This window comes from Phaseolus vulgaris, chromosome 9 (assembly GCF_000499845.2).
Source record: "Phaseolus vulgaris cultivar G19833 chromosome 9, P. vulgaris v2.0, whole genome shotgun sequence".
Lineage (NCBI taxonomy): Eukaryota > Viridiplantae > Streptophyta > Magnoliopsida > Fabales > Fabaceae > Phaseolus > Phaseolus vulgaris.
The window spans coordinates 37,915,181-37,934,606 of record NC_023751.2 but is presented as its reverse complement, the minus strand read 5'-3'; the positions used below and the strand labels follow the sequence as shown (position 1 = coordinate 37,934,606).

At 31.3% G+C, this 19,426-nt stretch overlaps 2 protein-coding genes across 2 annotated transcripts; both read left to right on the top strand.

Annotated features, from left to right (window-relative positions):
• The first annotated feature begins 720 nt into the window (after positions 1–720).
• Positions 721–6,799, top strand: LOC137822093 (cathecol O-methyltransferase 1-like). Its single transcript, XM_068626997.1, has 6 exons — positions 721–1,006; positions 1,339–1,344; positions 5,058–5,265; positions 5,453–5,763; positions 5,950–6,014; positions 6,342–6,799. Exons 1-6 carry the CDS (start codon positions 775–777, stop codon positions 6,636–6,638), a joined length of 1,119 nt encoding a protein of 372 aa, XP_068483098.1. The 5' UTR covers positions 721–774; the 3' UTR covers positions 6,639–6,799.
• Positions 6,800–13,469: 6,670 nt separating this feature from the next.
• On the top strand, positions 13,470–16,952 carry LOC137822088 (cathecol O-methyltransferase 1-like). The gene is made up of 4 exons (XM_068626993.1): positions 13,470–13,945; positions 14,195–14,505; positions 14,886–14,950; positions 16,498–16,952. The coding sequence occupies exons 1-4, from the start codon at positions 13,500–13,502 to the stop codon at positions 16,792–16,794; spliced, it is 1,119 nt and encodes a 372-aa protein (XP_068483094.1). The 5' UTR covers positions 13,470–13,499; the 3' UTR covers positions 16,795–16,952.
• Positions 16,953–19,426: the final 2,474 nt, after the last annotated feature.

Genomic DNA, 19,426 nt, shown 5'->3' with positions numbered 1-19,426 from the left:
TCAACCTCATAAAACCGGCTCATGAAGTTGAGGTTGAGGTTTGCACCCATTTATACACAGTGAAAGGCTCTAATCTCTAGTCGATGTGAGATCTCCAACAATTTCTAATTTTAAAAAATTATTGCAACTACTTTATCAACTATTCATAAATGTTTAAAATTTAGGTTAGTCAGTGACTTTGACATAGTTCGAGAGATATAATAATAATAATAATAATAATAATAATAATAATTTTATAGGAACAAAAGTGGTGCCTCTAACCACCAGTTTTTCAAATTAAAGTTGTCTACCCTCTGGCATTTACCCATAATTTTTTTAAAAACGAAATAAAATTGGACCAGCTGTAAATTTCCCAAGACGTCCCTATCTAACTAGGAATAAATCATTTTCAATGGATTATGGGGTTTAATGTATGGATAATGATACATCAACAACTTCAAATTTTTCTAAAATTATTATATTTATAAATTTATTTTTTATTATATATAATTATTTTTAAATTCATTCTTTATATATAATTTTTAAAAGTTGTCAAATTATATTTTTTCTTAAAATTTTTTTTATCCCAATAAATATTAATATTTTAATTATTTATAATTTTTTAAATTTTAAAAATTATTTTAATATTTTTGCATTTTGTTGATATTTTGATTAAGGAAATTTTTTAACTTTTTTAATTTTTTATTATAAATATTAATATTTTGTTCTAAATGTAAAATGAAGTTGATTGTAAATGAATAAGGAAGAAGAAGACTGTGTACAAGGTAAGTGTAGATGGCAAGCCTTCCAAATTCAAGGTTCAATGGTGAAGAGAAGAGGAAGGAACCAGAAGAAGTAGAAGATGAAGAAAGCTTCCTGCGTGCCGCACAGCTTACGAATTCCGTGGTCCTTTCGATGGCACTGCAAACGGCGACGGAGCTGGGTGTGTTTGAGGTGCTGATAGAAGCGGGAGAAGGTGCCAAGCTTTCTGCTAAGGAAATAGCATCAAAGATTAGTTGCAGTAACTGTTGATTTTGGCTTAATCCCAAGTCCCACATCGGTGGGTTCATTGTTTGGGAAGGAGGTTTGGGGGTTATAAATTAAACTCTTCTCCTTCACTGTTAAATATCCCAATTTGTAATATCTTCTCTCATAGTAATAAAAGTGAGCTGTTTTTGCTGTGCTCGGAGATTAGGCTAAACAGGCCGAACTCCGTTAACAATTTTCGGGTGTGTTCTTTCCTCTTTATCTCTTTTATTATTCCGCTTTATTTATTCAATATTATTTGTCGGGTAGCTCTGTTAGAGTTTTGTTTTAGTGGGAAAATTACCCGTTTTTCCCAACAAGTGGTATCAAGAGCCGAAGGTTCGCCTTGGGTTGTTTGAAATTATTTGTAATATTGAATATTATATTGTGAGTCTGTAATGGCAAATTCGGATCAAGAAGGGAAGGCTCTGCAAGATGCAAATGTTGCAGAAAGCAAAAGTGATGTGTTGATTGTCTCGCTTTCAGCATCATTGCATCCAGATGAGTGGATATTGGATTCAGGTTGTACCTATCATATGTGTCCCATTCGGGAATGGTTCTTTGATTTTCAAGAACTCGATGGCGGGGTTGTTTACATGGGTAATGATAATCCATGTAAGACAGTCGGGATAGGTTCAATCAAGTTGCGGAATCACGATGGATCCACCAGAATTTTGCGGGATGTACGGTACGTGCCAAAGTTGAAGAAGAATCTCATCTCATTGGGGGCTTTAGAATCTAAAGGCCTAGTTGTGACGATGCGAGATGGAATTCTTAAAGCAACTTCAGGAGCACTGGTGATGTTGAAAGGCGTGAGGAAGAACAATTTGTATTACTACCAAGGTAGTACAGTGGTGGGGACAGTAGCGACAACAACTTCTAGCACTAAGAAGGATGCTGAGGCAACGAAGTTGTGGCATATGAGGTTGGGACATGCTGGAGAGAAATCCTTGCAAATTCTTACCAAGCAAGGATTGTTGAAAGGTACGAAGGCTTGCAAACTTGAATTTTGTGAGCATTGTGTTCTGGGAAAACAACGAAGAGTGAAGTTTGGCACTGCAATTCACAATACCAAGGGTATTCTGGATTATGTGCATTCAGATGTGTGGGGACCTGCCAAGACTCCGTCAATCGGAGGTAGGCATTATTTTGTCACTTTTGTTGATGATTTTTCCAGGAGAGTTTGGGTGTTTACTATGAAGAACAAAAATGATGTGCTTGGAATTTTCCTTAAGTGGAAAGCTCAAGTTGAAAACCAGACAGGAAGGAAGATTAAGGTTCTCCGAACAGATAATGGAGGAGAATACAAGAGTGATCCGTTCCTGAAGGTATGCCAAGATTGTGGCATAGTTCGGCACTTCACTGTTAGAAAAACACCACAGCAGAATGGGGTTTCGGAGCGTATGAACAAGACACTTGTGGAGAAAGTTCGTTGTATGTTGTCTAATGCTGAGTTAGGCAGAGAGTTTTGGGCTGAGGCTGTGACATACGCTCAACATCTCGTCAATCGTTTGCCATCATCTGCTATAGATGGCAAAACCCCGTTAGAGGTATGGTCTGGAAAACCTGCAACTGATTATGATTCTTTGCATGTTTTTGGTTCTATTGCATATTATCATGTGATTGAATCAAAGTTGGATCCACGGGCAAAGAAAGCTCTTTTCATGGGCTTTAGTCCTGGAGTGAAGGGATACCGTTTGTGGTGTCTAGAGGCAAAGAAGACGATTATCAGCAGGGATGTTACCTTTGATGAATCTGCCATGTTAAAGAAGGTAAATCCAGAAGGAGCTGATAGTACTCCGCAACAGGTGGAGTGTGCCCGGAAGCAGGTGGAGTTTGAGCCGACAGTGGTGATCCCAACACGAAATACCACAAGTGACTCTCCTATGGTAGAAGAAGAGTCAGATGAGGAAGAGGTTCCTACCCAAGAATCTCAACAGCAATCAGCGCCAATTGCAGTTAGAAGACAGAGACGAGATATTCAGAAGCCTGCTCGTTTCATGGATATGGTTGCCTATGCACTTCCAGTTGTTGATGACATTCCATCCACTTACCCAGAAGCCATTCTGAGTTCAGAGAGTGGTAATTGGGCAGGTGCGATGGAAGAGGAGATGCAGTCTTTGAAGAAGAACAAGACGTGGAAGCTGGCACAATTACCGAAAGGTAAGAAGGCAATTGGGTGCAAATGGGTATTTGCAAAGAAAGAAGGATTTCCTAATAAAGAAGATGTTCGCTACAAGGCAAGGTTGGTTGCTAAAGGCTTTGCTCAGAGGGAGGGAATTGATTATAATGAGGTATTTTCTCCAGTTGTTAAACATTCCTCCATTCGAATTTTGTTGGCCTTGGTAGCACAGTTGAATTTGGAGCTTGCTCAACTTGATGTAAAGACCGCGTTCCTACACGGTGATTTGGAGGAGGAAATCTATATGACTCAACCAGAAGGATACAAGGTTGATGGTAAAGAAGATTGGGTTTGTAAACTTAGCAAATCGTTGTATGGACTGAAACAATCTCCGAGACAGTGGTACAAACGATTTGATAAGTTCATGAAGGATCAGAAGTACAAGAGAAGCAAATATGATCACTGTGTGTATTTGCGCAGACTTGAAGATGGTTCCTACATTTACTTACTCTTATATGTTGATGATATGCTGATTGCAGCAAAGAGCCAAGTTGAGATTGACAGGTTAAAGGCTCAGTTGAGTAAAGAGTTCGAGATGAAGGATTTGGGGGAAGCCAAGAAGATTCTCGGCATGGAGATAAACAGGGACAGAGAGAGGGGAAAACTTTGGCTGTCACAGAAGCAGTATTTGCAGAAGGTACTACAACGTTTTGGTATACACGAAGATACAAAACCTGTAAGTACCCCACTTGCTCCTCATTTGAAATTGAGTAGCTGTTTATCTCCGACGACTAATGAAGAACGAGAATACATGGCGAAAGTCCCATATGCAAATGCAGTTGGAAGCTTGATGTATGCAATGGTGTGTACAAGACCAGATATTTCACAGGCTGTGAGTGTTGTTAGTAGGTACATGCATGATCCGGGCAAGGGTCATTGGCAAGCTGTGAGATGGATTCTACGGTACCTCCAAAATACCTTAGATGTTGGATTGACATTTGAGCAAGATAAATCACTTGGTCAATGCATAGTTGGATATTGTGATTCTGATTATGCAGGTGATTTGGATAAGCGACGGTCTACTACTGGTTATTTGTTCACTTTAGCAAAAGCGCCAGTTAGTTGGAAGTCTACCTTGCAGTCTACGGTGGCTTTGTCTACGACAGAGGCAGAGTATATGGCGATTACAGAGGCTGTGAAGGAAGCAATTTGGCTTCATGGGTTGCTTAAAGACTTGGGAGTTGGTCAGAAACAACTTGAGTTATATTCTGACAGTCAGAGTGCTATTCATTTAGCAAAGAATCAAGTCTTTCATGCACGGACGAAGCACATTGATGTTCGCTATCACTTTGTGCGTGAGATTCTCGAAGAAGAGGAGATTGTTCTCCAGAAGATTCACACTACGGAGAATCCTGCAGATATGCTCACCAAGGTGGTTACAAGGACCAAGTTTGAACACTGTTTAGACTTGGTTAATATCTTGCACATTTGAAGTTGGCGTCCGGAGGCGCAAATTTGAAGCACTGTAAAGTTTGTTTTTGTTATGTTTTGAGAAGATTTGTTTTAGGTGAGACTTGAAATTAAGCCAAGGTGGAGATTTGTTGATTTTGGCTTAATCCCAAGTCCCACATCGGTGGGTTCATTGTTTGGGAAGGAGGTTTGGGGGTTATAAATTAAACTCTTCTCCTTCACTGTTAAATATCCCAATTTGTAATATCTTCTCTCATAGTAATAAAAGTGAGCTGTTTTTGCTGTGCTCGGAGATTAGGCTAAACAGGCCGAACTCCGTTAACAATTTTCGGGTGTGTTCTTTCCTCTTTATCTCTTTTATTATTCCGCTTTATTTATTCAATATTATTTGTCGGGTAGCTCTGTTAGAGTTTTGTTTTAGTGGGAAAATTACCCGTTTTTCCCAACAGTAACCCACAAGCAGCCTCAATGCTACATCGTCTCCTCGCACTTCTTTCTTCTCACTCCATTCTTCACTCTTCTCTCATTTCCGACCACCGTGTTCCTCCCTCCTTTCACCGCCTCTACACCATCACTCCCGTGGCCGCATTCTTTGCTCCCAATTCTGATGGAGTTTCCTTGGGACCCTTGATGGCCTTATGCCAAGACAAAATCTTCCTACAAAGCTGGTTAAACTCTCTCTCTCTCTCTCTCTCTCTCTCCCAACTATTATAATCATTTTATCTACCTTTCCATCACAAACATATTGGTATGTTTTAAATTATGTCATTGGAAGTAAATGTTTCGTAGAGGATTTATGAACTGTGCAGAACTTTCAGGCTATGAACTGAAATAAGTTTCTTTATACATTATTAGGAGTGAGCTGAAAAATGCAATTAGGGAGGGGGGTGTTCCATTCAACAGGGTTTATGGCACTCATGCTTTTGACTATCCACGTTTGGACTCAAGATTCAATAAAGTTTTCAACACAGCAATGATGAATCACACCACTTTGGTGATGAAGAAGATTCTGCAATCCTACAAAGGTTTTGAGGGCATAAAAAGACTGGTAGATGTTGCTGGTGGTCTTGGAGTCAATATTAACTTGATCACTTCCAAATACCCTCATATCCATGGCATCAATTTTGACTTGCCTCATGTCATTCAAGATGCTCCTTCCTATCCTGGTATCATCCTTACACATTCCAATCCTGTGGTTCTGCAAAATTAAAAAAAACGATGTTCTTTTTGTCTTTTGAAGACTTATTTGGTAAATTTAGAGTTTTACAAGACAATAACATAAATAGAACATGTTACTAATATATGTTATGAAGCTATGAGGTGTGCAGTGTTAAAGAGGTTGAGTTTTGCAGGAGTAGAACATGTTGGGGGAGATATGTTTGAAAATGTGCCTAAAGGAGACGCCTTATTTATGAAGGTAAGAAAGTTTTGGTCAATTCATAATGATGGTTGCTGGGGAAATATAGTAGTATTTAATTTTAAAGAGGAGAGAAATCTCTCCTTTTATCAAACACCTTTTTTATTTGATATTTTATATAATTAATACAAATTATGAACATGTTCCTTATCTTGAATATGAATAGATATTTTAATCATTAATTTTTTTAATTTTAATTATAACTTTTTTTATTTTTTAATTATATATATTGTAATAACCGTTGGTTGAAAAAAGAGTTTAATTTAAACTGATGCATGAGTTATATCAACTTTATTGAATGAGCTTTGACATTAAGCAATTGTACAGTGGATACTTCATGATTGGAGTGATGAACATTGTGTGAAACTGTTGAAGAATTGCTATGATGCAATTCCTGATGATGGAAAGGTGATAGTTGTGGAGGCAATTCTTCCAAAGATACCAGAGAATAATAATGCTTATAAGGCAATTTCACAAATGGATGTTTTGATGATGACTCAGAACCCAGGAGGTAAAGAACGATCTGAAGAAGAGTTCATGAAATTGGCAAGAGAAGCTGGATTTAGTGGCATCAAATATGAATGTCATGTGAATAATTTCTGGGTTATGGAGTTCTTCAAGTAGACCACAACATATGCTATGCTTTGTGCCCCTACTTCCTCTGCTTTATTTCTTGTTTATGTGTTTTATGCATTTTGAAGTAACAGAACAAGCTCATGGTATGTAATATATTATGCTATATGCACTTTCATATTAATTAAATAATTGAAATATGCAAAAGATAAGATCAGTCCACAAATGTTGAAGAGATTTTTTTTATTTAAACTTATGATTTAAATACGGAATAATCCCTCCTTGTATTAGAAACATGAGTTGGAAAATTAGGATCAATTCATTACTTATTTGATTAAATTTGATTCGAAACATATATATAACTATCAAGTTTACCTTTCTTTTTTCTTTTTGAACCAATTTGAGTAACCTATTTTGAGTAATCCTTTCAAAAAAATGTCCAAATTTCCTAAAAAAAATATAATGATTGTTTATTAATTATTTCTTCTAGATTTTTTAGATGCTTATTAACTTTTAGCATCTCATTGCCTATATCATGTTTTTTCACAAATTTTTTTCTAGTTCCTTGATTTTCTTATGGCTTTCTTAAAAAATTAAGTTATTTGATGGGTTTCAATATCTTGTATAAGGAATTTTTCATTTAGACAATTCCAACATCTCATAAATCTTCTACAATTTTCTTATATATATATATATATATTAATGTAACTAACCTTGATTGAGTATAATTGGATCGATGGTGTCGGTCGGCCCACACGGTATTGACCATTCGACCCTTACCAGTACACTTTTCCCCAGACTCACTCGAACCTAAGTCCCAAATTAATACTTGAAGCAAATTGCAGTAGTTAGGAATTGAACCAAAGAAACTTCAACCACTAAACCATACAAGTTCTTTGGTCATATTACCATTTTTATTATACTTATTATTATTAATACAATTTATACATATTATTATTAATACAATTTATACATATTATTATTAATATAATTTATACTTATTATTATTAATATAATTTATACAATTTATAATAATAATAATATAAATTATATTCATATTATTAATATTATATTCAATATTTATATTCTTAATATTATATTCATTTTATTAACATTATTCATAATATTGTTAATATTATATTCATATTATTAATATTATATTTTATATTATTATGTTATTAATAATATTGTTAATATTATATTCATATTATTAATATTATATTTTATATTATTATATTATTAATATTATTAATACTAGCGGACACACAGGCGCTCTCGCGCCTGTGTATCCGCATTTTTTATGTGTTCATTTATATTGTATTTATATTTAATATTAAAATTAAAATAAGAAAAATGTTATTTTTCACACATTTATATTAACAATATAAATTTATAATACATTATGAATAAAAAATGACATTATCATCATCATTATGTAAAATCATTATACCTTGATGTCAATTGGCTTAACCAATGCGAATGATTGATCATCCTTATAATTAATCATCCTTATTCAGTAAAGTGTGTTACTTGGTGCTGCCTTGTTATTGTTTGATTCTTCAAATGTCAAGTTAAATGAAGGAATAAATAAAACTATATAAAAAAAATTAAAAATAATAGTTATGAAAAGTTAAATGTTTATATAACATTTTTGTTACCTGCATTATTGATTGATCGAGCCAAATGTCGAATTGATTTCAATCTTCTTTCTCTATAACTTCTGCTTTGTGTAGATAGTTCATTTGTCATTTGTTCCATGGTCATTCTTCGTCTTATGTTTGCAATATTTAGCTTCAAGTTTGGTTTTGTCGTTCTACTCTTCATCGGTATTTATATTTTCGATTTTGTTGTGTAATGTATTAAAATGTAGAAAACTAATAAACATTAGAAAAATTATTTAAAAAATTCTAAAATATAAATCAAAACTAAAAGCAAAACAAATTATAAAAACACTGTTGCAAACCAAGAATCACTAATGCAATGCAAACATACATACAGCAGCAAGAAAAAAAGATTAGTATGTGACAGAAAATAGATAGCTAAATTAAAAATATTTTCAGAAAATATTTTACAAAATGTGAAAATAAATATATAAAATATGATAATATTTAAAAAACACTTTGATCTATATATTAAATATTGTTTATATAAATGAAAAAATATAATTAAAAAATATCTTCATATAATAATTCGCAAAATGTAAAAATAAATATATAAAATATGAAATTATTTAAAAAAACATTTTAAATTTTAAATTTTATATTTTAAATTACCTATATAGGGGATCTCCTCTTAACTACCATTTAAAATTTAAAATTTTGAATTTTAATTTTAATGTTTTAATATTTAATTTTGAATTTTTAATATTTAAGTTTTAATATTTAATTTCGTATACGTTTTATGTACTAATAAATTTTAAATTTTAAATATTAAATTACCTATATATATAGGGATCTACTTTTAACTACCATTTTAAATTTAAAACAGTGAATTTTGAATTTTGAATTTTAAATAACATATATATATATGGGATCTCCTCTTAACTACCATTTTAAATTTAAAATAGTGAATTTTGAATTTTAAATATTAAATTTTAAATTTTAAATTTTAAATTACTTATATATAGGGGATTTCCTCTTAACTACCATTTAAAATTTAAAATTTAAAATTTTGAATATTTAATTCTTAATTTTTTAAAAAACTAAACCCCTAAGAAAACCATAATCCCTGCAACTCACCCATCACTGCAATGCCTCTTAATCACTATCCTTTGGATGGAAATTTCCTATATGTTTTCTCATATAGTAATACTTTCATTGGTTCAGTTTTTTCAGATACTTAATTTCTCTTTCAATTTTTTAATTGTTCTATTTATTTGTGTGAGCACAATAATTATAATATTGTCATCATATAATGCTAAAAACATTCATAAATGAATAATCAATAAAAGTAAAATCAGAATATATACTTTATAGTTGAAAAACAACACTATTTCGTGGTTCTGGAACGGAAGTGGTTATGGAACTTGCGACTTCTGGTAATTTGAATTTGAAAACAGAAAGTTTGATGGGATAAAAGTGAAGATGATCGGGAGAAAAAGATGATAGAAAGTTTGATGGGATAAAAGTGAAGATGATCGAGAGAAAAAAATGATAGAAAGTTTGATGGGATAAAAGGGAAGATGAACAGGAGAAAAAGATGATAAAAAGTTTAATGAAAAGGAGAAAAAGATGATAGAAAGTTTAATGAAAAGGAGAAAAAGATGATAGAAAGTTTAATGAAAAGGAGAAAAAGATGATAGAAAGTTTGATGGAATAAAAGTGGAAGATGAACTGAAAAAAAAGATGCAATTGTAGAATGTTTAAACTCTTTGAGATATAAAATTTAAACTCTTCACAAAATGACAAATAAAATAATAAGATATAAAGATAGAGATAAAATTAAAATAAAATAAGATGGTAGTTAAGAGGGGAATCCCCTTTATATATAGGTATAGATTATTAATATTATTAATATTATTAGTATTAGTAATATTATTAATGTTATTAGTATTATTAATGTTATTAGTATTATTAGTGTTATTAATGTTATTAGTATTATTAGTGTTATTAATGTTATTAGTATTATTAGTATTATTAATGTTATTAGTATTATTAGTATTATTAATGTTATTAGTATTATTAGTATTATTAATGTTATTAGTATTATTAGTATTATTAATATTATTAGTATTATTAGTATAATAAAAATCATAATAATACAAATGAAGTTGACTGTTGTAGTGGTTAAATTTTCCCTTTGTCATTGAAGGAACCTGTGTTTGAATCCCATTCCCGCTTCATGGCAACACAATTAGGCTTCTTTTGTTGACTACGGTTTAAATTAAAGGATAATGGTAATAAAAACTATTTTATTCTTTTAAATGTTTCTTTCCTTATATTTAATAATTTTACTACATTTATGCTTAGAAATTGCCAAAAAAAATAATAATAGAGAGAAGCAAGCATGATGGATCCAATAGCATTGCACGGAAGAAGGATGAGATCTGTTGTGTCCGAAGGTTTTGTTTTATTTGCCGCAAAATGAGCGACAAACAATCAGACAAAAACCTCCAACAATGTTACCAACCCCTCGGGCAAAGAGCTGATCCAATCCAACGTCGTTCCTATTAACGATCCTGCCAGCATTTTGCATCGGACAAGATCCGATCCTCCATGAATCAAAATTTGTGCCTTGGAGTTTTTAATGTGGGCATTCAGGTCCTGCTTTCCCATGAACGAACTAATATTTGAAAATACATAGCTTGTTGGAAATGGTTCATTCAGAATTTCCCCTGAAAATGATGTGAAATCTGGCTCCACTTCCTGCAATTCCCACCTTTTTGTCCTCCGATCTTCCAACTGCCTCTGCAACTCCTCATTCCGTCTTTGAAGTCGCTCTTGTCCTCTTAACGTTTCCTCCATCCGTACCCTTGTTTCTTCCTGCCCCCTTCTAAATTCCTCTGCACGCTCTTCATTTTGCCTCCTCATGGTTTCCATCATCTCCATCAGCACACATGTTGCTTCAGGCGGGGGCTCCTCGTTGGAAACCCCAATTGGCTCCTCTTCTGCCATTGTTCTCCTGGTTCCTCTCATTTTTTTTCCTCTATTTTGATTTTCTGGCACAGGAATAATTTTTCCTGCCCCACTAATGTGATTCCAATAGCAAAGAAGAGAACGATTCTTGACATTCTTAGGAATCAACTTGAGTTGGACAATTGTTAGGCACTTTTTCTTAGAATTGGATCAATATTCTAAGTCAAGAACTCACCAAAACTAGCACCAAATCCAAACTCACATGGAAGTTCCACATATTGTCAAATTGAACCAACAAAAAGAGGTAAAACTTAAAAACACCGAACAGAATTGGATAAGAATCAAATTGAACCGAACAAAATGAAATTAAAAGGCAAAGAACTGAAAATGATTGCTGGAAAATAAGAACAACCGAACCATAAACTCAAGAACACAAGACAGAATTTCAAGGAAACAAGCTTAAACATGAACAATTGAAAGAGAAGGAAGGAAGGAGAAAAGAATGCTCATGAAGATGGATGCAAGGTTGGATGATCACGCCACTAGAAGGATGGTTGCTCCTAGATGAGTGTGCTGCCGCCACTTGAGGACACCATGGATCCTTCAAGATAAGACTAGAGAAGAAGGCTCAAAAGCTCTCCAATGCTCACTCAAAATTTGAGTATAGTTTCTTTACTCTAAATTCCAATCTGAATTTTACAAAGGGAGCACCTCTATTTATAGCCTAAGGTGCTGAAAATGCAAGCTACACAAATTCAAAATTCCCTCCTAAAAAGTTTCTAGAACCAGCGCCAATTACAAAGCATGAGGAAGGTGTGACCTCTTCCTTCACTTTGGCACCTCCTATTCTACTCCTACACCTATCTACTAACGCACCCCCCTCCTAAAGCTCCTAACTAAAGGCTTAAAGATGCTATAACAAAAGAGGTTTCTAATGTTTGCCTCTAAGCACCTTCAACCAAAGAAATTACAAAAAGAGAAAATAATTGTCCCCTAGCTCCTAAAGCTTTGAACATGCTTCTTGTAAGCCTTTGAGGTGGGCTTTGACCTCCATGGGCGTCCTCCATTTGTGCTTCTACCTCTTCTTGATCTTGTTGATTGGCCTCCATGTCCACTTGAGCTTGATCTCCATCACCCACGGTGGGCACCAAATGTTTTAGACAAACGTAGCAATAATCTAGCCGTAGAACATCAATCAATAGGCTAGGGTAAGTGTACCATTTACAAGTGTGTAAAAGATAGATCTTCCTACTGACGCTCCTTACATATATTGATACATCCTGTGTAACGTAACCCGATTCTGTCTTTACTGAGCCATTAATTATGTGTGATTTAGTGTAATGAATAACGGATGACGCACGTTTCATGTTAATGATAGGATTTCGATTCTCATATTATGCATCGAGCCCAAACCCATCACTCTACTGCCCCTTAGTTTCTAACGTAAGCTATTGAGACTATTATTATCAAGTTGAACCAGTTCAAGTAACGACCACCCGATATGCGTCGGTCCATACCCATCACTCTACAAATAATAAGTCACCAATTTCAATATTAATTAACTTTATCTATTAATTTATTGTTACATATAGATTCTCTTTTATTTCTCATTCACTTATCCTCTCTTTTATCTCTCATCTATTATTAACTTCATTCTCCTATTAACTTCATTATTCTTAAGTGCTATAAAGAAATTGAGTTTTCCATGAAAACCGTAATTTACAAGTGTATTTGCCATTCATATCATCTAATCAATTATTTAAAATGATAATAAAGTTCTTATCTAGCTAGCACACCATAAACAATGTTTAACAACAAATGTTATTTATTACCTTCAAATATTAATGCTAGCTCTTTATTTAAATACGCTTCCGATCGGATCTGGAAATAATCCCTTAAAACCTAAAAAATCTAAAATAATATAGCCATGCACATGCACATACACATGCATTTCAACTTTAAATATTGGAGAAATGTCAATTAAACACATGAATAAGTATATTATAAATAATTACAGAAGTTGAGTCAACTAGAATGGTTTATTTTCACCCTAAAATCTAAACAAAAATGTTGATATCTATCTGTTTGTTGTTGAATAGAAAGTAAATGAAAACTATATTTATCTTACATTTTAATTATATAAGTATAACCTCAACTTAAAAGCAAAGTGTTAGAAACTTATAACAGAAATATTATGAATTTGAGTTAAATCTAAAGTTGATTTAAACGTGAATAATAAAGTATCCCAGATCTAGAATAATAAAATATAAAGGTTTTCAATGGATGGTTTAATATATAGTGGAGAAGTTGGTGAGTGATTGCACGTGTTGAAGTGGAGATGGCAAATCTTCCAGATTCAAGGCTCAATGGTGAAGAGAAGAGGAAGGAAGAAAAAGAAACAGAAGATGAAGAAAGCTTCTTGCGTGCCATGCAGCTTGTGAGTTCGGTGGTCCTTCCGATGGCAGTGCAATCGGCGACGGAGCTGGGAGTGTTTGAGGTGCTGAAAGAAGCGGGAGAAGGTGCTAAGCTTTCTGCTAAGGAAATAGCATCAAAGATTAGTTGCAGTAATCCAGAAGCAGCCTCAATGCTAGATCGTCTCCTCTTACTTCTTTCTTCTCACTCCATTCTCAACTCTTCCCTCATTTCCGACAACCGTGTTCCTCCCAGCTTTCACCGGCTCTACACCATCACTCCCGTCGCCGCATTCTTTGCTCCCAATTCTGACGGAGTTTCGTTGGGGCCCCTGATGGCCTTGATCCAAGACAAAATCACCCTAGACAGCTGGTTAAACTCTTTCTCTCTCTCAAGTATTATTATTATTTTATGTCCCTTTCCATCACAAACATATTCGTATTCGTATATCAGACACACGTCTATATAACCCTGTAAAACACATATGATTAAGTGTCAACTTTGTGTTTTATATTTTATATTTTAGAGATTACACGTATAATGTCCATATTCATGTAGTATTAGTGTTGTTACTGTTCATGTTATAACTAATGTGAAATAACTTTGTTTATACACTATTAGGAGTGAGCTGAAAGATGCAATTAGGGAGGGGGGTGTTCCATTCAACAGGGTTTATGGCACTCATGTTTTTGAGTATGCACGTTTGGATTCAAGGTTCAATAAAGTTTTCAACACAGCAATGATCAACACCTCAAATTCGGTGATGAAGAAGGTTGTGGAATCCTACAAAGGTTTTGAGGGCATAAAAAGACTGGTAGATGTTGGTGGTGGTCTTGGAATAAACATTAACTTGATCACTTCCAAATACCCTAATATCCATGGCATCAATTTCGACTTGCCTCATGTCATTCGAGATGCTCCTTCCTATCCTGGTATCATCCTTACACATTCCAATCCTGTGGTTCTGCAAAATTAAAAAAAAAAATGTTCTTTTCATCTTTTGAAAACTTATTTGGTCAACTTTGAGGTTTTACAAGACAGTAACATAAATGTGTTTTTTTATCAGCAAAACATTGATAAATTAAAGGGAAAACTTGTCCCAACTGTTATACATATCCAAACCATCTTACTTAAAACAACAATTCCAAAATTAATTTGAAAATGATTTGAACCAGTTCATAACTTGAGATTACCTCCTCATTTCAAGACCTTCACAAATTGTTTTAGTGCAGAATTAATTCTGCATCAGCTGCAGAAATAGTTACTGCATAATTATGCAGCTAAGTGTAGCATTTACTTTCTAATAATGCAGGAGTAGAACACGTTGGTGGAGATATGTTTGAGAATGTGCCTAAAGGAGACGTCATATTTATGAAGGTAAGTCTCGGTATGGGAAATATACTACTATTTAATTCGAAAAATATGGTTTGAAACTCTAAACTGATTCATTTCATAACACCTTACAATAATATAATAATATTTTAAATTAAAAGATAAAATAAATACAATTAAAATATTAATTTATTAAATTGAAAAGCACGTGTATTTATTTTTTATCTACTTTTCTGTTTTATCAAACACATTTTTTTTACTTAGTTTAAATTTTGTTATCTTTATTATGAATAACATTTGGTATTCAAATCTGATGCATGCAGTATAGAAAGAAAATCATTTAATAAAAACTAATTTTAGATAAAAAAAATATTAGTTGTTATATTAACAAAATTAGATACTATTTTAGACATTACAAAAATTATTGATATCTAAATTAGGTTATATTATTGATAAATAATTTTTAAGTTGGTATATAATTAAATATCAAGGTTTTAAATACCAACTTTAGAATCTAAATAATTGGTTGCTAAAACTTAGGTAGCTAACTAGATACACTGCAAGAAAACCATGAAATAGAAACCAATTTGTAGAAACCAAAATAATTAGTTGCAATAGTAACTAAATTAGAGACCATTTTAGAAACTAAAAAGAAATTTGGTTTCTAAATTAGTTTCTATTATTTTCTATTATTGTTAAATAATTTCTAAATTGGTATCTAATTAACAACCAAGATTTTTGCTACCAAATTTAGAAACTAAATAATTGGTAGTTAAAACCTTAGTTGTTAATTAGTTTTTTTTTTTTTTTTTTTATCAGCAATGAATAAATAAAATTAAAAGGGATACTTCAGGGGTATCCCAACCCATATACAGAACCAGAAGTGGACTTCCTATATCATCCATAAAAGAAACTCTCCTTTATGGTTGGAGCAAAACAACCATAAAGTGAGAAAAAACATACCCAAAAATATAACCAACAAGTTACCTCAAAGCAACATTCAACTTTACCGAAACCCCCAGAACCGAGGCCACCTACATTCACCTCGCCACACGACAAATTACCCGTGCAGGGAATAACTCGCCATGTAGCTTACTCTGGTGAGCACTAAGTGCCACGAGGAGCAATCTCTGCAAAATCGCCTGCCACCAATGCTACTCGCCATGTATGCTCTGACCTAAGGAAACCCCGCTCTCGACGAGGATCCACTCGGGAAATCCCCTCGTCGACGAGCGAGCTGTTAATAGGTACTAATTTAAAAACTATTTAACAATAATAGAGAATAATATAAACTAATTTAGAAACCATTTTTTTTTAGTTTCTAAAATGGTCTCTATTTTAGTTCCTATTGTAACTAATTATTTTGGTCTCTAAAAATTGGTTTCTATTTCATGATTTTCTTGTAGTGATACCAATTTAGAAATTATTTATCAATAATAGAAACTAATTTATATACTAATAATTTTTTTAATCTCTAAAATAATATCTAATTTAATCATTATAGAAACTAATAATTTTTTTAATAATTTTATAGTAGTGGTGATTTATACCAACCTCATTCAATGTGCTTTAACTCTAAGTAAATTGTGCAGTCGATACTTCATGATTGGAGTGATGAACATTGTGTAAAGCTGTTGAAGAATTGTTATGATGCAATTCCTGATGATGGAAAGGTGATAGTTGTGGAGGCAATTCTTCCAGAAATAGCAGAGACTAATGATACTTATAAGGCGATTTCACAAATGGATGTTTTGATGATGACTCAGAACACAGGAGGTAAAGAGCGATGTGAAAGAGAGTTCATGGAATTGGCAAGGGAAGCTGGATTTAGTGGCATCAGATGTGAATGTCATGTCAACATTTTCTGGGTTATGGAGTTCATCAAGTAGACCACACCATATGTTATTTCTAATTGCTTCTTTATGTATTTGCTTTTATGCATTTTAAAGTAACAGAATAAGCTCATGGTGTGCAATATATTATGTTATATGCACTTTTCATATTAACAAAATAAAATAGTTGAAGAATTTTCACTTTATTTTTTCAAGAAGAATTTTTTTTTATTTATATACTGAATAATCCCTCATAGTATTAGAAACATGAGTCGAAAAATTAGAATTAATCCATAATGTATTTAGTTAAATTTAGTTCAAAACATATATAAGTATTGAGATTACTTTTTTTTTTTTTTCTTGAACTATAAGAAATGATGATTATTATCTTTTCATTATTTCTTCTAGATTTTTAAAGATGCCTATATCATGTTGCTTCACAAATTTCTTTCTAATTTCTTGATCTTCTTATGTTTACATAAAGAACTAAGTTATCTTTTTAATTTTTAAATCTCGTTCAATTCCTTAATTTTCTTAGGTTTACACAAAGATCTAAGTTGTTTTCCTAATTTTTAAATCTCTTTCGGTCTTGAATTAACACATTATACAATTCATACATATTTCATTTATGGATCATGATAATAGGTCATTTAAAATGAGCTTGAATATTTTTTATAAGAAATTAATTTATCTGGTGACCAATGTACTCATTAATATTCCATAAAAAAATTATTTTTTCATTAACCCATAAAAAAATTATTTTTTCATTAACTACTGCAAGTTTACATTATTTAGAGTGTTGAAGTATAGAGTGTTGAAGTTATGAATATTCTTTTATCAAATATAATTTAGGTTTTAAATGTGTACATTAAATTTAAAATTATCATTTCATGTTAAATGAAAATTTTCTATTTAGTTTATACATTAATATCTATTTTGAATCAATGAATAATATTTATTTCATTGATATAAATATATTTTAAAATAACACATATTGATATTATATTGCGTGGTTATCTATTTTTTTTATTTCATATGTAAATAATTAATTAGTATCATATATTAAAAACAAAAATTGACAGTGTTTAATTTTAAAAAAAAATTATAAAAAATAAAATAAAAATATTCATTAAAAACATATTTAGTCATATATTATTAAAATAATACAATTTTAGTAAATGAGTTAGTATAAAGAAATCAAATTTGAATTATGAGGATTGATAATCATTATACAAGAAAAAAATTAGCATGTGAGAAATGTCGAAAGAAGTTTTAACCATTAGACTAGTCAAGTTTTATTGACACATTTTGATTATTATTATACTTATTATTAGTAAGATTGTCAATATTAATATAATTAATAATATAAAAATTATTAACATTATTAAATATTATTTATATTATTAAATATTATTCATATTATTAAATATTACTAATATTATTAAATATTACTAATATTATTAAATATTACTAATATTAATAAATATTATAAATAGTGTTGATATTATTAATACTAGCAGAAACAAAGACACTAAAGCGCCTGTGCATCCGCATTTTTTTTTATTATTACTATATTGTATATTATTATGTGTATTCATATCTTTTAAATATCAAATATTACTAAGTAAATATAAGATAAAAACATTTTCTCTCATCATTTATGAGTTTCAACCTACTTTTTTAATAATTAAGTTGTAGTAAAAAATATATTAAACAAATTTAAATTTATAACACAATAAACATAACCAATTTTGATTTGGTGTTACTAACATAAAACTAAAAAAGAGAAATATATTAATGAAAAGAAATAAAGAAGAAGAATAAGATGAGAAACTCCATAACAAACCTTAAGAAAATATTTATTTTCAAACCCCTTTCATTTCTCCGCAAGAATGTCATATTCAGAACGCATTCATCCTTCCCGTCGATGCCCACATCAATAATGGTGTCAAGATAACTTTGTACCTGTGCAGTATTCAGCTTTCGGTGTACGAAAATGAAAAGCAGAGTAAAAAAAATAAAAATGAGTAACATTAACAATTAAACAACCAAGAAAAGAAAACTCACTTACATATACTAACTCGGATGTGTGCTGTTCTTCTTACTCTTATCTTGAAAAATGAATCTTTTTATCTAATGAAAGTGATATAAACCGAAGAAATAAAGTGAGAAAGAGGGAGGAGAGAAAAACATAATAAATTTTTTTAAATATAAATTTAAATTGAAAAGAAACTGTGAGTGAAAACGGAAGAAATAAAGATATATTTCAAAAAACTAAATTCAAAAGTGTTTTAAGTTCAAAAACTCCACTCTAATAACTGTTTTAATATTTACAAAATAACTAAAAATAAAATTAACTTTTTTATATATAAAAAAACAGTTATATATATATATATATATATATATAAAAAAAACAATTATGAAAATATATAAAAAACAGTTATGCAGGAATCCCCATTATATATAGATATAGATTATAAATATTATTAATATTATAAATAATATTAATTTTATTAATATTTTATAAATATTATTTATATTATTAATGTTATTTTTTATTAATTTTATTATATTATTAATATTATTTATAGTATTAATATTAATAATTTTATTATTATTATTAATATAATACTAATTATATTATTATATAAATATTATTCATTTTATAATATTAATAATATGTTATACT

Bases quoted from the DNA above. Each gene is read 5' to 3' on its own strand.
- LOC137822093 (XM_068626997.1), top strand. From the start codon at position 775: ATGGCAAGCCTTCCAAATTCAAGGTTCAATGGTGAAGAGAAGAGGAAG. The intron at 5,266-5,452 runs GTTAAACTCTCT...ATACATTATTAG, and splicing joins AAAATCTTCCTACAAAGCTG to GAGTGAGCTGAAAAATGCAA. The intron at 5,764-5,949 runs GTATCATCCTTA...TGAGTTTTGCAG, and splicing joins AGATGCTCCTTCCTATCCTG to GAGTAGAACATGTTGGGGGA.
- LOC137822088 (XM_068626993.1), top strand. From the start codon at position 13,500: ATGGCAAATCTTCCAGATTCAAGGCTCAATGGTGAAGAGAAGAGGAAG. The intron at 13,946-14,194 runs GTTAAACTCTTT...ATACACTATTAG, and splicing joins AAAATCACCCTAGACAGCTG to GAGTGAGCTGAAAGATGCAA. The intron at 14,951-16,497 runs GTAAGTCTCGGT...TAAATTGTGCAG, and splicing joins GAGACGTCATATTTATGAAG to TCGATACTTCATGATTGGAG.